The 18761-nt window shown below is 60.6% G+C and overlaps 2 protein-coding genes across 4 annotated transcripts in view; both read right to left on the minus strand.

Moving 5' to 3' along the window:
* Positions 1-7744, minus strand: part of CYTH2 (cytohesin 2) — a 69273-nt gene extending 61529 nt beyond the window's left edge. The window contains exons 1-12 of one of the 3 annotated variants that reach the window (XM_078439606.2): positions 7296-7742; positions 6332-6479; positions 6176-6242; positions 5600-5718; positions 4538-4618; positions 3947-4059; positions 3703-3851; positions 3113-3224; positions 854-930; positions 459-530; positions 185-339; positions 1-89 (exon numbers count right to left, since the gene is read on the minus strand). In XM_078439606.2, coding sequence (XP_078295732.1) covers positions 2-89; positions 185-339; positions 459-530; positions 854-930; positions 3113-3224; positions 3703-3851; positions 3947-4059; positions 4538-4618; positions 5600-5718; positions 6176-6242; positions 6332-6479; positions 7296-7314 — 1200 coding nt within the window. In that variant the 5' untranslated portion in view covers positions 7315-7742 and the 3' untranslated portion in view covers position 1. Of the gene's footprint in view, positions 90-180; positions 340-458; positions 531-853; positions 933-3111; positions 3225-3702; positions 3852-3946; positions 4060-4537; positions 4619-5599; positions 5719-6175; positions 6243-6331; positions 6480-6757; positions 6967-7295 lie in introns of those variants that run through there. The other 2 variants (XM_078439608.2, XM_078439607.2) reach the window with 2 other exon arrangements.
* Positions 7745-9170: 1426 nt separating this feature from the next.
* Positions 9171-18701, minus strand: KCNJ14 (potassium inwardly rectifying channel subfamily J member 14). The gene is made up of 3 exons (XM_060651621.2): positions 18205-18701; positions 13056-13809; positions 9171-11632 (listed from the first exon to the last, which is right to left on the minus strand). Exons 2-3 carry the CDS (start codon positions 13755-13757, stop codon positions 11036-11038), a joined length of 1299 nt encoding a protein of 432 aa, XP_060507604.1. The 5' UTR covers positions 13758-13809; positions 18205-18701; the 3' UTR covers positions 9171-11035.
* Positions 18702-18761: the final 60 nt, after the last annotated feature.

The following is an 18761-nucleotide window of genomic DNA, read 5'->3' on the forward strand; positions in this document are numbered from 1 at the left end:
GTCAGGGCTGCTCTGGCTTCTTCTTGACAGAAATCCGCTTCTTCCTTGCCGCCAGCATCTCGTAGAAGGGGTCCACGCTCACAGCGGCCCTGCGGACGGCGTGGGGGGAGGGGGTCCCGGGGTGAGGCCCGAGGGCTCCCGGCCCCGGCCCTCCCTGCCCGGGGACCCCGGAGCCCGGACTCACTGGATGGACTTGATCCACTCCTCCTTCTCCTCCGGCGTCGGGGCCGAGATCCGGTACACCACGTGGTTGCCCTCAACCACTCGGCCGTCGGCCTCCGTTTTGCAGGCTTTGATGAGCTGCCCCTTGTTGTTGGGGATGTAGAGCTCGAAGCAGTTCTGCGGGGACCCGAGAGCGGACGAAGGGCAGGTAGGAGCCGGCCCCGGGCCCAGAGGAGCCCCCCCCGCCCCCCCCCCCCCGCCACGCCCGGAAGGGGTGCGGGGCCGACGGATCTTACCGGTTTCCGGGGGTCATCCACTTCGCGGATGCTCAGATTCTCCAGGGGGATGATACCTCGGGGTTCCTTGTCCTGAAGGCACAGGTCGGGAGGGGACTCACACCCCCAATCCTCGCCCCAGCCCCTCCTCCAGAACCGAGTTTCATTAGCGGCCCTTTGTTACGGCGGCCCTAGGGCGCTGTCAGAGCCCCTCCTCCCTCAGACCGGGAGTCCCGCCCCCAGCCCCCTCCTCCCGCAGACCCAAGAATCCAGGCCCCCAGCCCCACCCCGCACCCAGACTCAGGAGACCAGACCCCCACCCCTTCCTCCCTCGGCCCCGTGAGTCCAGACCCCACCCCCCCACCCCCCAGCCCCTCCTCCTAGGACCCCGGAGCGGAGCCCGGCTCTGCCCTCACCGTAGTGTACTCAAAATAGTAGAGGCAGTTGTCTGTGAGGATAAACCAGCGCCGCTTCCACGTCTTCACCCGGCCCCCTGAAAGGGAAGGGGTGGGAGGGGGCCTGGGCTCAGCAGGGGGCGGGGCCTCTGGGAGGGCAGGGCGGGGACTGAGGCGGAGCGAGCGCAGGGAAGGCGGGGCCTGGCGCAAAGCGTTGCGTGGGAAGAGAGGCGAGCAGGGACGGGCGGTTAGGGCCCCCAGGACCCCGCCCGCCCCCGGCGTGGGGCGCCACACTTTCTAAGCCTGTCTGTCGGCCCAGGGCCCAGGAATCCAAGTCCCCAGCCCCCTGCTTCGGGGCCCCGAGGCCGGGGCGGCCCCCTCCCCGATGTCATGTCTGTGGGGAGCAAGGACGGGCTGCGTACCTACCTCCTGGGGCAGACAGCGAGAAAGCAGGCAGGACCAGGCGAAGAGGAGGGAAGGCAGAAGAATGGGGTGCCCCCAAAAGCCGCAGGCGACAGAAATGGGGGGAGCGAGGGAAGGAGAGCATGGGGAGTAGGAGACAGGAACAGCAGAGAGAAACACGCAGAGATGGAGGGAGGGAGGGAGGAAGGGGGGAAAGAGAGGGAAGAAAACCAGTTACATCGACATGACCCGCTCCCTCCCAGGGGGGGCCAAAGATCCTGAGCCCCACCGTGAGCGAGCACCTCCTGGCATCGGGCCTGGCTCCAGCCCACCCCTCCCCCCCCCCCCCCCCCCCCCCCCCCGACAGGTCCCGGGCCAGGAGGGCCCTCCCCGAGGAGGTCATCCCCCCCGAAAGGGAGAAGACAAAACCCCCAGTCCTTGGCCTGAGGCAGGGGGGGGGGGGCGCTCAGGTGAGCTGTAGGACCAACTGGCTGTGTGACCTTAGGACAACCTCCTGCCCTCTCTGGACTCCAGTCCGCAGACCCACTTGGGCCCACACCTTCCGGCTTCACGGAGACCTGTCTCCGGGTGCCTTGTCGTCCCCAGAGGGTTAGGAACAGCAGTAATGGCTCTCATCGGGCATCTTGGTGAACACAACTACCATAGGCCCCCTTTGCTGCACACGCTTTAGCTTCTGAGGGAAGAGAGGCCTCTCTCTAACCGCCACAAAGGGAAAAAGTGCACTCGGGTAGGAGATCTGGGGCCGAGGCCACTCCTGCCCTGTGGCTGTCGGATGGCGGCTGAGCCTCAGTGTCCTCAGCCGGGAAACGGGAAGCTTCCCCGCTGCCGGGGTGGGGCTGGAGGGGGGCTAGTCGCTGGGGAACCTCCGGCTTGCCTCTCTCCTGGCCTCTCAAGGCCAGGGGGCACCAGGTGGCCTCTGAGGAGTCTAACCTCCCCCCCACCCCATCGGCCTCCCCTGGAGCCGACTCCGGAATCCATCTACCCACTGATGGCGGGAGAGACCGGTCTGCCCTTTTTATGTGGACCAGGACACCTGGGCACCCAGTCAGGCACCTGCTTGCTGTTGGAGAAGCGAGGTCTTGGCTTAGGAGCACAATTCCACGGTTGGGGGAGCGGGAGGAAAGCCCTGCTGTGCCCCCCACCCCCACCCCATGCTGGGCCCTCCCGAGGCCCCAGCTTCTCCACTATCCCTGCTGGAGCGGCCATTCACCGCCTTTCCACTAAAAAGCCACAGCTAGCGCTCCCGCGGCGCCCATCATTACCAGCCGGGGCTCCCAGCCAGCGGCTCACAACCTTGACTCTGCACTGACAGCACCCGGGGGAGCTTTTAACGTGACTGACAGTCCATCCTGCCCCGAAAATCCTGGCTTCATGAGGCTGTGACTTGGCTGGCGGGGTTTTAAAAGCCCCCAGGGGAAGCTCCCGTGAAGCCGTGGCGGAGAAACCACTCCAATCCTCAGATAACCCGACGCGAGGGGCACCCGGCTGACCCCTAACTTGCCCTGAGTCTGCTGGCGCTGTGTGTTTCCAGATGGACTGGCCCCACCCCGCCCGTTCCGTCCCAGCCGGGGACTCTTTCGTTCATGAGCACAGAGCCCGGCATTTTATTTGGTGCTCCCTAACCCCTACCCTACCCCCCTAAGTATTTCTGGGCCCCCTCCTCTCTGCCGGTCCCTGTACACACAGGCCTAATCTCATTTTCAGCCCCATTTTTCAGATGTGGAAACTGAGGCTCAGAGAGGTCAAATCGTTTGCCTAAGATCACACAGCAGGTCCACATGGAGGTCAAGTCCAGAGCCAGGGGCCCCTTAACTTCTCCCTGCAGAGACGGCCAAGCGGGGTCAGTAGGGGACGTACCCAGCTTAAGGAGCCAGCCCTCCCGATCTGGGTTGAAGAAGGTGTGGGTCAGGTCATTCCCATCATCCTCAGGAATCTTGAAGGGCTCGTTTCGGATGCTGTCGTAGAGGTTCTGAGGGGCGAACGGGGGCAGTCGGCAACTCCAGGCCCCGGGGCCCCTCCCAGGGCTGCCTGGCCATGGCGGGGGGGGGCTCCGACAGCCAGGGAGGAAACGGGGACCACAGGTGGAGCGGCTCAGGGAAGAAGAAACGGGGGGGGGGGGTCAGATGGGTGGAGGGGGTCCCGGAGCAAAGGAAGTTGGAGAGGGAGGAAAGACGCTGAGCTGCTGCAAAGGCCCGCAAAGTTCTCGAGAGACACAGAGACCCCGAATGAGCCGGAGGGCCAGAGAGAGACAGCAGAGAGAACCGGAGAGACAAAGACCGAGGGAGCCAGGGAGAGACGAAGAGAAAGGAAATGGACAGGTTGACGTGATCCCGCTGGACGGCTCAGGCACCAGGGGACCCGTGGGGGCGAGGGGGGGGGGGGGGTCAGTGGTGGGGAAAGGGACAGCAAAGAGGGGCTGCAGGGAGGGGGGGTAGAGGGGGCCTGACCCTGAGCAGCTCCTCAGGCAGGTCCCCACCCTCGTTGATGCCCCGGTTCATGGCCACAAAGCGCTCCAGGCCTGGCTTGTCCCGGACGTTGGGGTTGTGGAGGCTGGTGTTCAGCATGATCACGGCGAAGGACAGCACGTAGCACGTGTCTGCACCAGACAGTCAGGTGGTGACGACACGGGTAGGTGCCCCCACCCTCCCCGCCGGCCCCTCCTTCCCAGGCCCCAGGAGTCTGGGCCCCAACCTGTGGACTGGAAGACCCCAGGGTTGCACAGGCAGTATCGCTGGGCAAACGCTTCCATCATCCGGTCAATCTTCTGGGCCTCCCCGGGGAGGCGAAAGCTCCAGAGAAACTGCCTGGGTTGGAGAGGAGCCGGGTGTGGATGCCGGGAACTGGCAGAACCCCCCCGCCCTGCTCTCAGTCCCTGTGTTAGGAACCAGCCAAAAACAGCCCTGCGGCCTCAGCAGCTGTCTCAGGTATGGATCCAAGCTGGCCCGTGAGCACTGATTGGCCTGGGGCTTCAGTGGAAGAAACCCCTCCTTTCCGCAAAGCTTGCGGTCACCAGAGGCTTCTGCTGCCCTGTGAGAGGAGGGCCTACAGACAGCAATGCCAACACAGGGGAAGCACAACCAAAAGACAGAGAAGGTTGGCCTTCTGGCAGCACAGAAGTCCCTGGATACAGGTATGCCTGAAGGAGGCCCTACTGTGGACTTCGGTGTTACGGGAGACCATCACTTCCATTTTTGTTTCTGTCTTCGTTTTGAGCAGGGCTCGTCGTGTGTAAAGAAAGCCCTGACAGGTACGCTCCTGCCCTTCCGACCCCATCCCTCTCACCTGAGGGCCTGCACCAGATTGAGGTCAGTAAACTCGTGCAGATCCACGAAGGCATGGAGCACGGCCAGGTTCAGCTCTTCCCTGGGGGGACAGGGACAGAGTCACGCACAGGAGGGAGACTGGGGAGTCTGAGCCACCTCGTCTGCGCCGTGGCTGCCTCTGGAGCGGGTGACAGTTTTAGCCTGGCTCCATCACAGGCCTGACACCAGGGCAGGAATACTCAGAACACGCCCTTGGGAGGACCATCTGTTGCGAGATCATCCCTGGATCAGCCGAACAGTTAAGAGAGACACGGCAAAAGTATGCTCCGCCTAGGTGATCCCCCAGCTTCTGGAGACGTCCAGAAATGGTCCCCACATCTCCCAGGCGTCCGCAGATGGTCCCCGTGCACCCCAGATGTCCACACAACAATCCCACAATACCAGCTGTCCACAGAGGGTCCCTAGACATCCCCAGAGGGCTACCACGTCCCCCAGATGTCCGGATGGTCCCCACACCCCCCAGATGTCCGTGAAACAATCTCCATGCACCCCAGATGCCCACAGACGGTCCCCAGACACCTCCAGATGGCCCCACACCCCCCCAGGTGTCCACACAATTCTCAGACAACCAGACACGCAGATGGCCCTGTGCACCTCAGACGTTCAGGTGGTCTCTACGTGCCCCAGGTGTCCACAAATCCCTAGGTACCCCAAACATCGCAGGTGATCCTCACGCCCCAGATGCCCAGGGGTCCCTGTGCTCCCTAGATATTCACAGATGACCCCAATGCCCCCTGGCTGTCCCTGTAGGGTCCCACACAAGCCAGCTGTCTACACGTGCCCACGATACCCACAGATGTTTTTCACGGTCCCCAACATTCCAGACATTCAGAAGATTCCCACGCCCCTCCCCAGGTTCCCCCGGATGGTCCCTAGGCTCCCACAGACCCCTGTGTCAGTCCGTTCTGTCCCCGCGCGGGGAGAAGGCTGGTCTATCAGGGCCCTTCCTTGGGAGAGGAAGTGGGCGGTGAAAGGGCAGGAGCTGGGCGCGGGGGACCATGAGAGCCCGGCGGGGTCTCACCTCTCCCCCAGGTAGTCCCCGATGGCTGTCTTGTTCAGGCCCTCGCCCTTGTACAGGAAGCGGGCGATCTCCTCGGGTGTATTCTGCAGAAGTTCGTTCTCCACCAAAAACTGGATCCCCTGGTGGGTGGGGGTGGGTGGTCTCAGCACAGGGGGCCGGCGGAGAGCCACTCCCCACCCCCTCCCCGGCATCCACCCCCGCCTCTGCCCTCCACAGAACCGGGCCAGCTTTCGTTTTCAGGCTTCGCGCAGGTCCTCAAATACCCCCGCCTCAGCCGAGCCTCTGCGCCTACCGTTCCCTCCGCCTTTGCCTGGTGAATCAAGCACCAAGAGCAGGGTCTGCTCCCCCTTGAGCCTCCCAGGCGGAGGGCACAGCACGCGCGAAGGTCAGGAGGCGGCCAACGCCTGGTTAGTGTTCGGAGAACAAACGGACGGCCCAGATCTGAATTCCGGGGATCAGGACCACGTCTGTCCGCCTCAGGCAGACCTTTAACTATGGCACTTCTGGAACCTGAAGGTGCCAGAACCCTCGGCCCGGGTGTCTGCCTGGCTGATCCCAGCCCTGTGGCCCAAGCACCTTCTTGGGATCCATGTTGAACTTCTTCCTGCCCATTGCCATCTTCCGGTTCCGTTGCAAAGTCTTACTGCAGAAGAGAGCAGGGGATGGAAGGTCAAAGCCTGGGCATCCCTGGCCGGGCCTCGTGACCCCCAAGTTCCCCACCCCAGCCCTCACCTGCCCTCATTGGCCTCCAGACCCTCCACCTCGCTCATGGCTTCACTGAGCTCCTCCCGAAGGCGCTGGATCTCCACCAGCAGCTCCTGCTTCCGCCGCCGGATGTTCTCCAGCTCCATCCGCTCCTCCGGAGTCAGGTCTGGGGGCTCTACGGGTCAGAGTCAGGGATTGGCGGTCAGTTCTGGGACTGGGAGCCGGGGTTGCTACAATCTGGGGGAGGACAGGGCTGGGGCCGGCAGGATTCCCAGGTTGGAGAGGACAAGGATAAGGGTAGGGCCTCCTCTGTCTGCTGGAAGAAGGGGCTGGAGGTCTAGACAGGGGGATCTAGACTTTCAAGTCCTCGGGGAGGAGGAGGCTAGGCAGGGGTCAGCACTCCTGAGTCTGAGGGAGAAGGGGGCTGGGAGCCCGAATTGCTGGGCCCATTACTTGGAAGGGGGGTGAGGCCTTGGTTTTCTGCCTCCATTCTTGGCGAGGTAACTGGGAGCTCGGGTGTCCGGACTCCTGGGTCCATGAAAAGTAACTATGGCAGGGAGAGCTGTTGACAGCTTGTAAGAGTTGCGGCAGGGGGGCGGGGCATCGAAGGCTCCCGCCCCCGCCTTAGCGGGATCTCTGCAGCCCCCAAGATTTCTCCCCACCCAACCGCCCCAGAAGCCCCCCTCCCGGCTCCCAGCAGGCACTGGGCTCGCCCGGCCCTTCCAGCAGGAATGGTTCCACCCCGGCCTCGCCTCCGCCGCTCCATCCCGCCCCCTCCCGCCGCCACCGGAAACAGGCTCGGCCCAAACAATGGCCTGGAACGCCCTGCTCTCGGGGCCCGCCGGAAGCCCGTCCCGCGCCCCGCAAGAACGAGGCGACGACGGGGCCGAACGGCTCCGCGCAGCGCGCGCCGGGAGGGATTTTCGCTGCGGAACGTTCGGGTCGAAAAGCTCCATCCGCTCCCGGCCGGCCCCGCCCCTCCCCGACCTACCATAGACACCGTCCTCCATGGCGGCTAGGAAGGCCCGCGGGGAGTCCGGGGCGGTCCCGCCGGTCGGGCCTGGATCCGCGTTGGCCCGCGGGCTCGGGTGAGCCCGCTCAAACGCCCCGGGAGCCACCGCCGCCTCCTCAGCGCCAGTCCTCAGCGCTGAAAAGACTCTCCCTTCGCCTCCCAACCGCCCCGCCAATAGAGACCGCCCCTCGTTTTGACACCGCCCAATCCACGGCGGGCCCTCTCGTCTGCTCCGCCCCCGACCCCGAAGGACCGTCCTCCAGGGCCAATAGGCACAAAAGGAGACGACGTAGCACGGTCCGGCCGGAGGTAGACGGTCTGTGGGACCAATCGGAGTGCGGGCAGGGAGCCGGGTGCCGCCTCCGAAACAAAAGAAGGCACTTGGCTGGTTTGTCCGCCAATGAGAAGGCTCGGAAAGGAGTTGCATGGAGGTGGGACTATGGGCCAGCACAGAGAACTGCGCCTGCGCCAGGGCTCCGGGCGCTAGGATGCTAGTCCAACGGAGGCCGGCCTCTAGTAATAGGTTGCTGGGGAGCGGCACTTTGTTAGTCTCGTTGCTAGGGGGCGGGGCCACAACTGTCGGCTGTTCCCGTGAGCCACACCTCCTTGGCTGGCTTAGCAGGTTTTTGACCGCAGCGGTTGCCAGGCAACTGGGAGCAGCTTGGGCCCATCTTTTGGCCTCCGGTCTCCTGGTACTGGCCGCTCCGATCTCCAGATCGGAGATCCTTCACCCCTCTCGGGACCTTCCCGTCCATTGAAATCTCTTGAGAGTCCCGGAGTGCTGAAACAAAAGACTTATTCTTTCTTCCAAACGAAAACGCTATCGGGTATCTGTCATGGAGAATGGGACAACAGGGGAAGGCCAAGTATAGTGAAGGCTCCGCCTTCCTGGCGCCTTCTGCCTCTCGGGCTCCTCCCTCTTGCCCTCAAACTCCTCCCCTTATTTTAGCGTCCTCTCCCTCCCCCCCCCCCCCCAACAACCCCTTTTCCTCAACATCCTCCCATTTCTCTGGTTCCTTCCCCGCTCTGACTCCCCTCACTTCAGGCCCCACCTCTTCTTAAACTCCTCCCTCCTCTCAGAGTGTCCCCCCCTACACACACACACACACACACACACACACACACACACACACACACACGATGCCCTCCCCCCTCCCCCTCCAGCCTCTCATTTCCATTCCTTGTAGAAAAAGCAAGGGCAGGCAGCTGGCCGGGATGGAATAGTCTGGGCATCCCTGTCATGGGCGGATCCCTAACTGCGTCTGAGATGGTGTCTGGGCCTTGTCCTCATTCGCCGTCCCTGGGCTAGGCAGGTGGGGATAGATTCAGGGCCAGGACCTGGTTAAGCTGACAGATTAGACACGGAGCCTCTTAATCCCCTCACTGACCTTTATGAGCGGCCCACACCTTGTCCTCCCCAGTGGAAACCCAGGCTGTGCCGGCCCAGCCCCGTTCTCTTTCCTTCCAAACAGAACCCTCCTCCTGTCCCTTCACCCTCAATTGAACACCCTTCTCCGTGCCTGTGTTCCCATTAGCCCCCGTCCCTACCCCCGGACACCCTGCACTGGGAGAACAGCTAGCTAATTAATCCCATCCGGTTTTTAAGTGGGGATTTTGAAGGATAAAGGGAGGTGGGGAAGCCAGAAGCGGGGACCTGGGTTGGTGCAGCACTTGGGCAAGCTAATGGGCAATGACAGTGCCTGCCCTCAGTCCTGGGACACGGGCAGGAAGGTGTCCTCCTCCCTGGCGCTGGTTCCTTCTGCAGCTGGCTGGCAGCCTGCTGGGCACTTAGGTAGATAGCAGTATGGTGGGGGTTGGAGGACAGGAGCGAGGACCCACACCCCAGAAGCACACTCACAGACACCAGGGCTCCCAGTGATTTAATCTGGGGTACAATTCTCCCCCGAAACACACACTTTCTCTCGGCATTCAGAGCGACCTTCTCCTTCCCCGGCCCCGAGCTGGACCAGAGGGAGGAGATTCTGACCCTCAGCCACAGCCTGCCCTGTCATTCACACATCCAAGTTCAGAGCTGACCTCCAAGAGCATCTCCCCTCCCAGTCGCCCCCAGAAGGCCATGCGTTCCAGCAGCAGGGGGAGCTGGGAAATCTACAGGACGCTCACCCCCACCCCTAGCCGTCCCCTTCAGTGAAGTGGGGAATCATCCGGTGGAAAGGTCCCTTGAGAATTTCAAGTTCCAATGCCCCATTTTTACAGATGGGGAAACTGAGGCGGGGAGGGGGGAGTGATTTGCCCAAAGTCACACGGTACATGGCGGCAGAGTTGGGATTTAGAGCAAAGCTTCCTGGATCCTTGTAAAGGACTCTATTCCAATTAGCTTAAGCTCAATTTCTAACCCTTTTGTAGGAACCATGGGAAAATATAGATAGATATCTGTATTTATATTATATATATAATACACATATTTATAACGTCTTTAAGAAATAGACACACATCACTAGGTACAGGATTCCAGAGCACTGTAGACTCATCAGCCTTGGGCCTCTCCTCTCTGCCCAACAAGCAGCCCTGTTATCCACAGGGTCTCCTCTGGGTCCTCCCTTTCTCGGTCAGCCCAGAAATGCTGTCAATCAAATCCCGAGTCCACCTCCTAGAATGGCCAAGTTCTAGGAGCTGACTAGAACTTTCCAGGTTTTAATAATGGACAACTCTGGCTCCCCAGAGCTTTGATTCCCTTTGGCATTAACAGAACCACAAAGAATCATCAAGATTCTCAACTCCACTGGGCAAACTGGAACCAACTAATCTCAGACATCCAGAATCGCCACTCCTTCCTTGACTCTGTGATCAATCTAGAGACACAGAATCCTGATTCCTTTGGACATTCTAGAATGGCACTTAAAAAAAAAAAAAAAAAAACAACCTGTGGATCATTAAGAAGCATTGATTATCTCCTTGGTTTGATGTTCTACAGCAGGGGGTCTGGAGTTATCTAATATCAAGGACTCCCAGTCTGTCACGTTAGCCCTTCCAGACCCACAGACACTCTTGTTGTTTTGTGCATTCTAGAAACATAACTCTTGAGTTTCCTCAGCATTCTAGGTCAAACCTATTCTAGAACCACCAGCGCTTGCCTCTGCGGTCAATCTAGATTCACAGAATCTTAACTCTTGGGCCTTCTGGAACCACAAGGTCTTCTCTTGACTTGCAGTCAACTTTCTGTCATTGGCTAATCAAGACGGTCTTGAATTCTTGGGGCATTCCGTAACCCTCCCTCCTTAACGTGGTCTAGGAAAAAGTGATTTGCTGCTTGGTTAACTGAGTCTAGAAGCAACAGTCCCTTGAATCTTAAGTCACTCCAGACCTACAAACTCTTCATCTGTTGCTGTCCCCGGAGGAGGTACATACCACTGATTCCTGACCCTGCTCACCAACCAAACCCAGCCATATGGAGGAATCTAGAACCACCGGTCTTTGCCACTTAGGTGGTCCAGAATTCTGGATCCCTCAGCTCTGGGGAGACTCGGGAATCAGGCTCATAAAGGGGTCTCGAGAGGGAGCATGGAACGCAGAGGAATTAAGAGCCAGTATGTCTGGGGTGGGTCCACTAGGCATGAGAGACCTTCACCAGCTAATAATTTACCCAGCAGGCCTGTCGGTCTTGGGAAACACCTGCCCCCATCCCAGGAGAGGACCCTTGCTCTCTCCACCTTGCTATTTCCGGGAAGGGGGTACAAATCGGGAGACACCAGCTGGCATCACGGGGGCAGGGTCAGTGCCAGGGTCGGTGTGAGTACTTGGGGGCTGGCAATGCCATCTTCTGCCTCCGCTCCGTCCTCCTCCTTGGCCTCCTCCTCCTCCTCTTCCTCCTGGCAGCAGCTCAGTGCAAGTTCATTCTCGTAACAAAATGCGGCCAGGGAGCCGGGGAAGCTGGACTTGGGGCTGTGTGAAGCCCGCTCTGCCTGTTCATCCAACTCCTTGGCGCTGCAGACTGGTGTCCCTGGGACCTCGTAAGTGCGGTGGAAATGGCGGTAGTCGACCTCGTACTGGGAGCCACGCTGGAAGAGGACCGGCTCAAAACGATGGCCCCAGAGCAGCTCACCAGGGAGGTAGGAGGAGCGACACTGTGTGGTCATGGCCGTGGCCTCAACCATGCCCTCAAGAATGACCACCAGCTCAAAGTCAGCCCGGGCCAGCTCGGCACGTCCCAGTTCATACAGAGGGCTGGCGGAGTCGATCTCGTGCACGATGGTGATGGGAGACACGAGGAAGATTCGATCAGTGCCGCCATCAAAGCCCACGTCCACATCCTGGTGATCCAGTGGAATGTACTCACCCTCCGGGGTCACTCGAGGCTGCAGCGAGAAGAGAGGGGCCAAAGACAGATGGCGGGGAGCGCAGGGATGAGTGGAGACAGAGATGGCGAGATTAAAGGAACGGAGGAAGGGGAGGAGAAACAGGCAGGGGTGGGGGGGGGGGAGAGGGGAACATGGACCCAGAGAATAAAGAGAGACGGAAAGAGACTCAAGGGGTTTGGGGATGGAAACCCGAGAGAGAAAAAGAGAGGGGACAGAGGGACAGAATGATATTGGCATAGAGCCACAGGACCAGCCCCCGAGCAATCTGGGGCTATCTGTCCCCGCAACCCAACTACAAGCCTCTCCATACCAGTGTGTGTGTGTGTGTGTGTGTGTGTGTGTGTGTGTGTGTGGAGGGGCAATGCAGTCCCCAAGCCAGGTATTGGTAGTTTCACCCCACCTACCCTGACTGGTTCCATACCCAACCTCCCATGTCGGCACCCCACAGACTTCGGGGAGAGAGAGTATCCCTCCTAGTCCTGAATCGTAGTCTCAAACAATGGAGGAGGAGCCCCCAGAGGCTGCTGGGAGTTGTAGTTCCCACCATCATTCTGTCCTCCCTCTGACGGAAGTCCAACCTTACCCCAGGGTTCTTAAGTGTCTTTACTCGGGCAAGGACAACTACTGCCCTAGATTTTGGGCAGTCTGACCACACTTGTAGAAACAGTAAGACCCCTTCTTCAGGGCACCAGAGGGAGCCGCTACCCCAGGGGCCAAGGGGGGTTGTAGTTGTTGTTTTGGTGATAAGGTGTTTTCCACCTTTACTCCTCTGAGCAGGAGGCTGGGGGCCAGACTGAGCCACTGAGATACGGAATGGAACCTGTCACAAATGCTGCAGGACCCCAGGCCCAGAGACCACGGAGTATTGTGTTCCGTGGCTCTGCAGTCCCTTGGGCCTACACCTGCCACAATCCCACGGGGGCCTGGCCTCAACACAGGCTACTCTCGGTTCCACTGTGTCGGCTGGTTATTGTTAACCTGAACCACGGTTGACGCCACCCACAAAACGCCATCACCTGCTCAGACCGTCCTTTCTGGGCACCTCCCCTGCCCACAGACGCTTCTGGGAATTGTAGTTGAGAGCCTTTACGGCCCAGGTGTGGCTCTCTCAGGTCTAGATACCCCACAACCCCACTGGGGGCCCATCCTCAACCCACGGTGAGCTCTTCGCGTCTCAAGATCTGTTTCCAGTCCAGGTCGCCAGTTAGAACTGGTCACCGACCTCCCTCTGGGGTTTACATCGCCTACAACCGGTCCGGGAAGGAGCCTCAGTCCACAAAGAGGGGGAAGCAGGGTCCCCGCCCGTGAGACTGCTGGGAATTGTAGTCCACGCGCCCTCCGCGCCCGACGTACGCCCCGCCCTCGAGCCTACGTCTCCCCCCCCCCCCCCCCCCCGCGCCCCCGGCCTTGGCCTTCCCACCTGCAGCAGCTGGGCCCGCACGTGGGCCTCGACGAGGTGGCTGCGGCGCAGGTTGCCGACGCGCCACATGAGGCAGAGGCGGCGGTCGCGCAGCGCCACGACGGCGTTCTCGCTGAACACGAGCGTCTCGTTGCGCTTCTTGGGCTTGGCCATCTTGGCCATGACGGCGCCCACGACGAAGGCGTCGAGCACGCAGCCGGCGATGCACTGCAGCACGACGGCGGCCACGGCGGCCGGGCACTCCTCGGTGACGCTGCGCACGCCGTAGCCGATGGACGTCTGCGTCTCCAGCGCGAAGAGGAAGGCGGCCAGGAAGCTGGCCACGTGCGAGAAGCAGGGCGCGGGCGGCGGCGGCGCGGCCAGGTCGCCGTGCAGCGAGGCGATGAGCCAGAAGGCCAGGCCGAAGAGCAGCCAGGAGGCGAGGAAGGAGCAGGAGAAGAGCAGGCACATCCAGCGCCAGCGCACGTCCACGCACGTGGTGAACAGGTCGCTCAGGTAGCGCGCGCCCTGGCCGCCCAGGTTCACGAAGCGCACGTTGCAGTGCCCGTCCTTCTTGACGAAGCGCCCGCGGCGCCGCCCCGCCGGCGACGCCACCCACCCGTTGCGGCACAGCCCCGGCCCGGCCTCCTCCTCGTCGCCGGCCCGGCCCTCTCCTGGCTCCAGGGCGCCGCTAAGGCGGCGCAGGGCCCTGGCCAGGCCCATTGGGCGGGGACACCCCCTCCACTTGGCCTAGTAGGGGGCGGGCGCCCCGAACCTGCGGAGAGAGACACGGGAGGCAAGGTCAGGGGCGCCAGGAATGGGTGGGCTCATCGGCCGGGCGTGCTCCCTGCGCCTCGGCGGCCTCATCTGACAGATGGGGGGGAGGGGGGGGGGGCACATCATTCACCTGGAAAGCCAGAACGGGACAGCATCAACGACAATATTAATAGGAGATGCTTGTGGGGCGACCACGGCAACAGAACCGCAGGCGTGACGGCATTCGAGCAAGCGCCCCGATGATTGGCGCAGACGCCTGGACAGTGCTCACCGGACCCCGTGGTGAGCGCTTGACGCCAATCGACATACTTGAGCCTTAGGCCAGTGTGGACGTTACCGTCCCCATTTTATAGATGAGGAAACTGAGGCACAGAACGTTTAACTTGCCCACGGCCACAGCGGAGTGAACCAGGATTTGAGCGTTAGCAAATCCAGAGTCCACAAAGTGGTAGCCGCTTCTCAACGTGGAGTCCGCGGGGAGAGATGAGCCCCGGGCTCCGAGGTCACCGATGGCTCCAAAGCACGCTCAGAAAGCTGAGGCAGCAAAAGGAAAAACGGTGGATGAACGGAAGTTCCATGAAAATTAAGGGGCACCTGGGCGGCTCAGTTGGTTGAGCGGCCGACTCTTGGTTTTGGCTCAGGTCATGATCTCGTGGTCTGTGGGTTCGAGCCCCGTGTCGGGCTCTGGGCTGACCGCTTGGAGCCTGGAGCCTGCTTCGGATTCTGTCTCCCCCTCTCTCTGAACCTCCCTTGCTCATGCTCTGTCTCTGTCTCAAAAATAAAAAAAAAATAAAAAAAAAAAAAGAATTTAAAACTTTTGTGCTTCAAAGGACACTATCGGGACAGTGGAAAGACAAGCCGCCATCGGGAGAAAATAATTGCAAATCCTATATTTAAGAAATTTGTATTTGAAATATACAAAGACCCGTTACAATTCAATCGTAAAAAGATAACGCGATTTAAAAATAGGCAAAGTATCTGAGTGGACATTTGTCTAAGAAAGATCTACAAAGAGCCAATAAGATAAGCACAAAAAGCACAAAAAAAGGTGCTCAAGGTCATTAGCCTTCAGGGAAATGCAAACCAAAACCACAATGAGACACTGTCGCCACCTTCTTGGGATGATGACAGATACTGACAAGGACGTGAAGTGGGCCCCCTCCTAACTACTGGTGAATGGAAAATGGAGTCACTCCTGTGAAAAACAGCCTGGCGGTCCCCTAAGTGGTTAAACAGTCGTGCCTGGGTGGCTCAGTCGGTTGAGCGTCCGACGTGGGCTCAGGTCATGATCTCGCGGCTCACGAGGTCGAGCCCCACATCGGACTCTGTGCCGACAATGCAGAGCCTGGAACCTGCCTCGGACTCTGTGTCTCCCTCGCTCTCTGCCCCTCCCCCGCTCACGCTCTGTCTCTGTCTCTCAAAAATAAACATTAAAAACAAAACAAAACCGGAAGCACAGACACTGGGGCACGGATGAACCTCGAAAACATCATGCTAAGTGAAACCAGCCAGGTGCAGGAGACCACGTATCGCATAATTTCGTTTATATGTCCCGATGGACAAATCTGTACCTTGCAGACTAGTGATAACTAGGGCTGGGGCGATGGGGATGGGATTGGGGCGTGACAGCCAGAGGCCACGGGTTTTCCTGTTGGGGTGCTGAAGCTGTCCCTCCATTTGACTGTGGTGATGGTGGCACAACTCCATGAAAACACTAAAGAAACACTGAGTTATACATTGAACGTGTGCACTGTATTTTTATCTGAATTCTATTTTTATTTTCCAAGTCTTATTTTTGAGTAATCTCTCCACCCAACATGGGGCTTGAGCTCACGACCTCGAGATTAAGAGTCACGCGCCCTACCACCTGAGCCGGCCGGGGCCCCGTATCTGGATTGCATTTCAATGAAGCTGTTGCAAACAAAACAAAACAAAACAAAACAAAACCAAAAAACAAACCCCCGCTCAGCCCTGACCCTCAGATCTTGGGCAAGTCCTTTTGAGCAGTTTCCTCAACTGTGACAGGGGGGAAGTTGGACTTTTTCCAGGTCAGGAAGGGCCTTCTAGTCATCATAGACCAAGGGCCCAATCCTGGTTCAGTTGCCGACCCACTGTGTGCCCTGGGACCACTGGCTTCCTTTCAGGAGCCTCATCTGTGGAAAGACCCTGGGCTCCCGAGTCAGGCGGTTCTAGGCTGAATCCCGGCTCAGCTACTTACTGACTCCAGGACTGGGGGGCAGGTCGCATACTTTCCCCAGCCTCCGCTCCCTCATCTGGGAAGTGGAATCTCAGGGGCTCAATAGGGTGAAGGAGAGAGGAGGGAAGGAGCGGGACAGGGACCTGGAGGCCTCGTCACCCCACCCCCAGCAGCTGCGGAGGAGGGACTTCTAGAACCCGTCTGGGCTGGGGGCTAAACACTTTGGTATCAGTACCGGCAGTATTTACCAAGCACCTATGTACTGTGTGCCCCCTGAGCCAGGCTCCGGGAGCCTCATGGGCTTCTCGGAAGGTCAATGTTAAGTTCGACACCACCCTCCCACACCTCACTAAGCTCTGCACCTGCTGTCCATGACCACCTGGACAGCTCTGCCATGTCCGGTGGTTATCATACCCATTCTGCGGAGGTAGGAAAGAGCGGACTGGGCCTGGCTGCGTCAGGCATCCATGATGTAGCCCAACCCTGACTCTTTCTCGCTCTCGACAACCTTGGGAGTTGGAGATCATCCTTCTGAAGAGGGGAAACTGAGGCTAGCCGCTCAAGGGGCCAGGTTTGAAGCCAGGCTCTGACGTTTGCGTTTGTGGCCCTCTCCTGCCCAGAAGTCCCTACTAGGCACTGGTTCCGTCAGGGGCCACCGAAGTCAGGGGAGGGGAGGCGGACCCCAGACTGGGTCCTCTCATACCCAGCCACCCACCTGTGACCACAACCCTGGGGCACGGGAGGCTTTGCTTTTCACAGTGAAGCAAACAGAGGCACTGAGGTCCCTCCTTTGTCTCGGGTCCCTCAGCTGGGGAGTGGAAACCCCGGACTCCCATCCAGGTTTCTCAGGTGCCAAACCCTGAGCGACGAACCACGGACAACCTCAGCAAGGGCACACTTATTGCCCGAGCACTTACTATGTCCTTGGCCTTGCAGGAGCACAGGGGATGTCTTCAGCCCGCCCACTGGACTCCACCTGACCCCGCCGCTCACCTCACCTGGACTCTTCTGGAAGCTGGGAAGTCCAAATCATTGCCCCGCTTCACAGGTTTGGGGACTAGGCCCGGGGACCTGGCCAGACCCACGCGGTGCCGAAGGAGGGGTGCCCGTTTGGGTCCGGAGCCTTTCCAAGCCGGGACTCTGCCTCCTAAATCCCACCCTCGGCCCCGTGCGGCAGGGGTGACCGTGCCCGGTTCACCAAGTCGACGGGGGCCTTCACCTGCAGAGGGCCCTGTCTGCACCCAACGTGGCCCAGCTCAGAGGGTGGGTGGGACACAAGGCTCAACGTCCCCACCGCCCACCCCCCACCCCGCAGAGGCAGGACAGGAGGGAAAGGATCCAGAGCCTGTAGTCCCCTCCCCCCATCCTCCCCCTGACCTGCCAGAGCAGCTTAACGTTTCCATATAAAGGAGACGCACGGCTTAAGGTGTGTTAATTTGGTGTCAAAGTCACTGTCTAATCTGGGGCCAATGAGCTCCGCCCCCCCACCCCAACCTTCCTCCCCCTCAAAAGAGAAGCATTTTCACACTCTGCCCAAGACCCTGGGTGGTCCCCCCCCCGCCCCAACAGGGTCTGGACAGCAGGCTGGAGGGCAGAGATTGACAGGGCGGGGCGGGGAGGGGTGGGGTGTGTGGGGACAGAGAGGGAACCAAGGCAGAGGCTCAGAGTGGACAAGGAGGGGTGCTGAGAGGGAGCCCACAAAGAGGGGAAGACAGGCCCCACAGGGGGTACAGGGACCCAGAGAGAGAGGGACAGACACCCAGAGGGAAGGGGACAGAGACAGGGTGGTGGTGGTGGGGTGCACAGAGACCTGGGGAGCAGGCGGCCAGAGACCTAGAAAGAGGGGACAGAGACACGGTGGGAGGGACAGGCAGACTAGGAGCAGCTGGGCAGGGAAGAGGTCTCAGGAAATGGGGAGCTGGGGAGCCAGGCTCACGGACAGGGACAGGGCAAGAGAGGGTGGGGGTGAGGGGGAAAAGGCAGAAAGCGGAGATGGGGTCAGAGACGGAGGCGCCGAACTGGGAGTGGGGTGGTGGGGGTGAGGTCGTTCCGGGGCTGGAATCGGTCACCGAGGGTGAGGCAGGACCTTCCCGGGGGAACAGCGAGGACGGGGAACGTGGGGCGGAAGGGCCCGGGCAAGGAGGGGTGGGGAGGTGGGATGGTCTCAGCCTGGGGCCTCTGCGCCGAGGCACGTACCTGGTGGGGCAGCCCACCCCCATGCCCTCCGCCGGGGGATCCTCTGCCAGGGCCGCGGGGAGACCTCTGTGGGTGCTGAGGGGCAGCGGTGCGTCCTGGGCCCCAGGGGCCTCGTGCCGGGCGCCCGACCTCTGTGTCTACAGGCGGATCAGAGGCCCGGCCGAGGGGGGGCAGGGGGTGGGGCCAGCTCAGAGCCGCAGAGGGGGAGCCAGGGAGGACGGCCAGGCAGGGCGCCTGGGCCGCAGCCCAAGCAGGCTGGAGAGGAGACGCGGTGGCAGACACAGAAGGGGGAGGGGGCGGGGAGACACGGGGAGATGGGGACACAGATGAGGGACCAGCGGGGGCAGGACAGAGATGAAGGGGGGCTCCTGGAGATGAAGCCTTAAGAAGTTGGGGGACGCAGGGGAAAGAGCCCCCCTGAGACCCGGACCGAGTTCCACACGGAATCAGACTGGGGGCAGGCAGGTCCGAACGGCACCCGATGGGCTAAGAGACCCGAAGCGGGGATTCCCAGTGGCCTCTCCCAGCGCGGTGGCCTCCGGACAGCTGGGTGCCGG

The sequence above is a fragment of the Panthera onca genome, chromosome E2 (genome assembly GCF_046562875.1).
Source record: "Panthera onca isolate mPanOnc1 chromosome E2, mPanOnc1 haplotype 2, whole genome shotgun sequence".
NCBI classification, from domain to species: Eukaryota; Metazoa; Chordata; class Mammalia; order Carnivora; family Felidae; genus Panthera; species Panthera onca.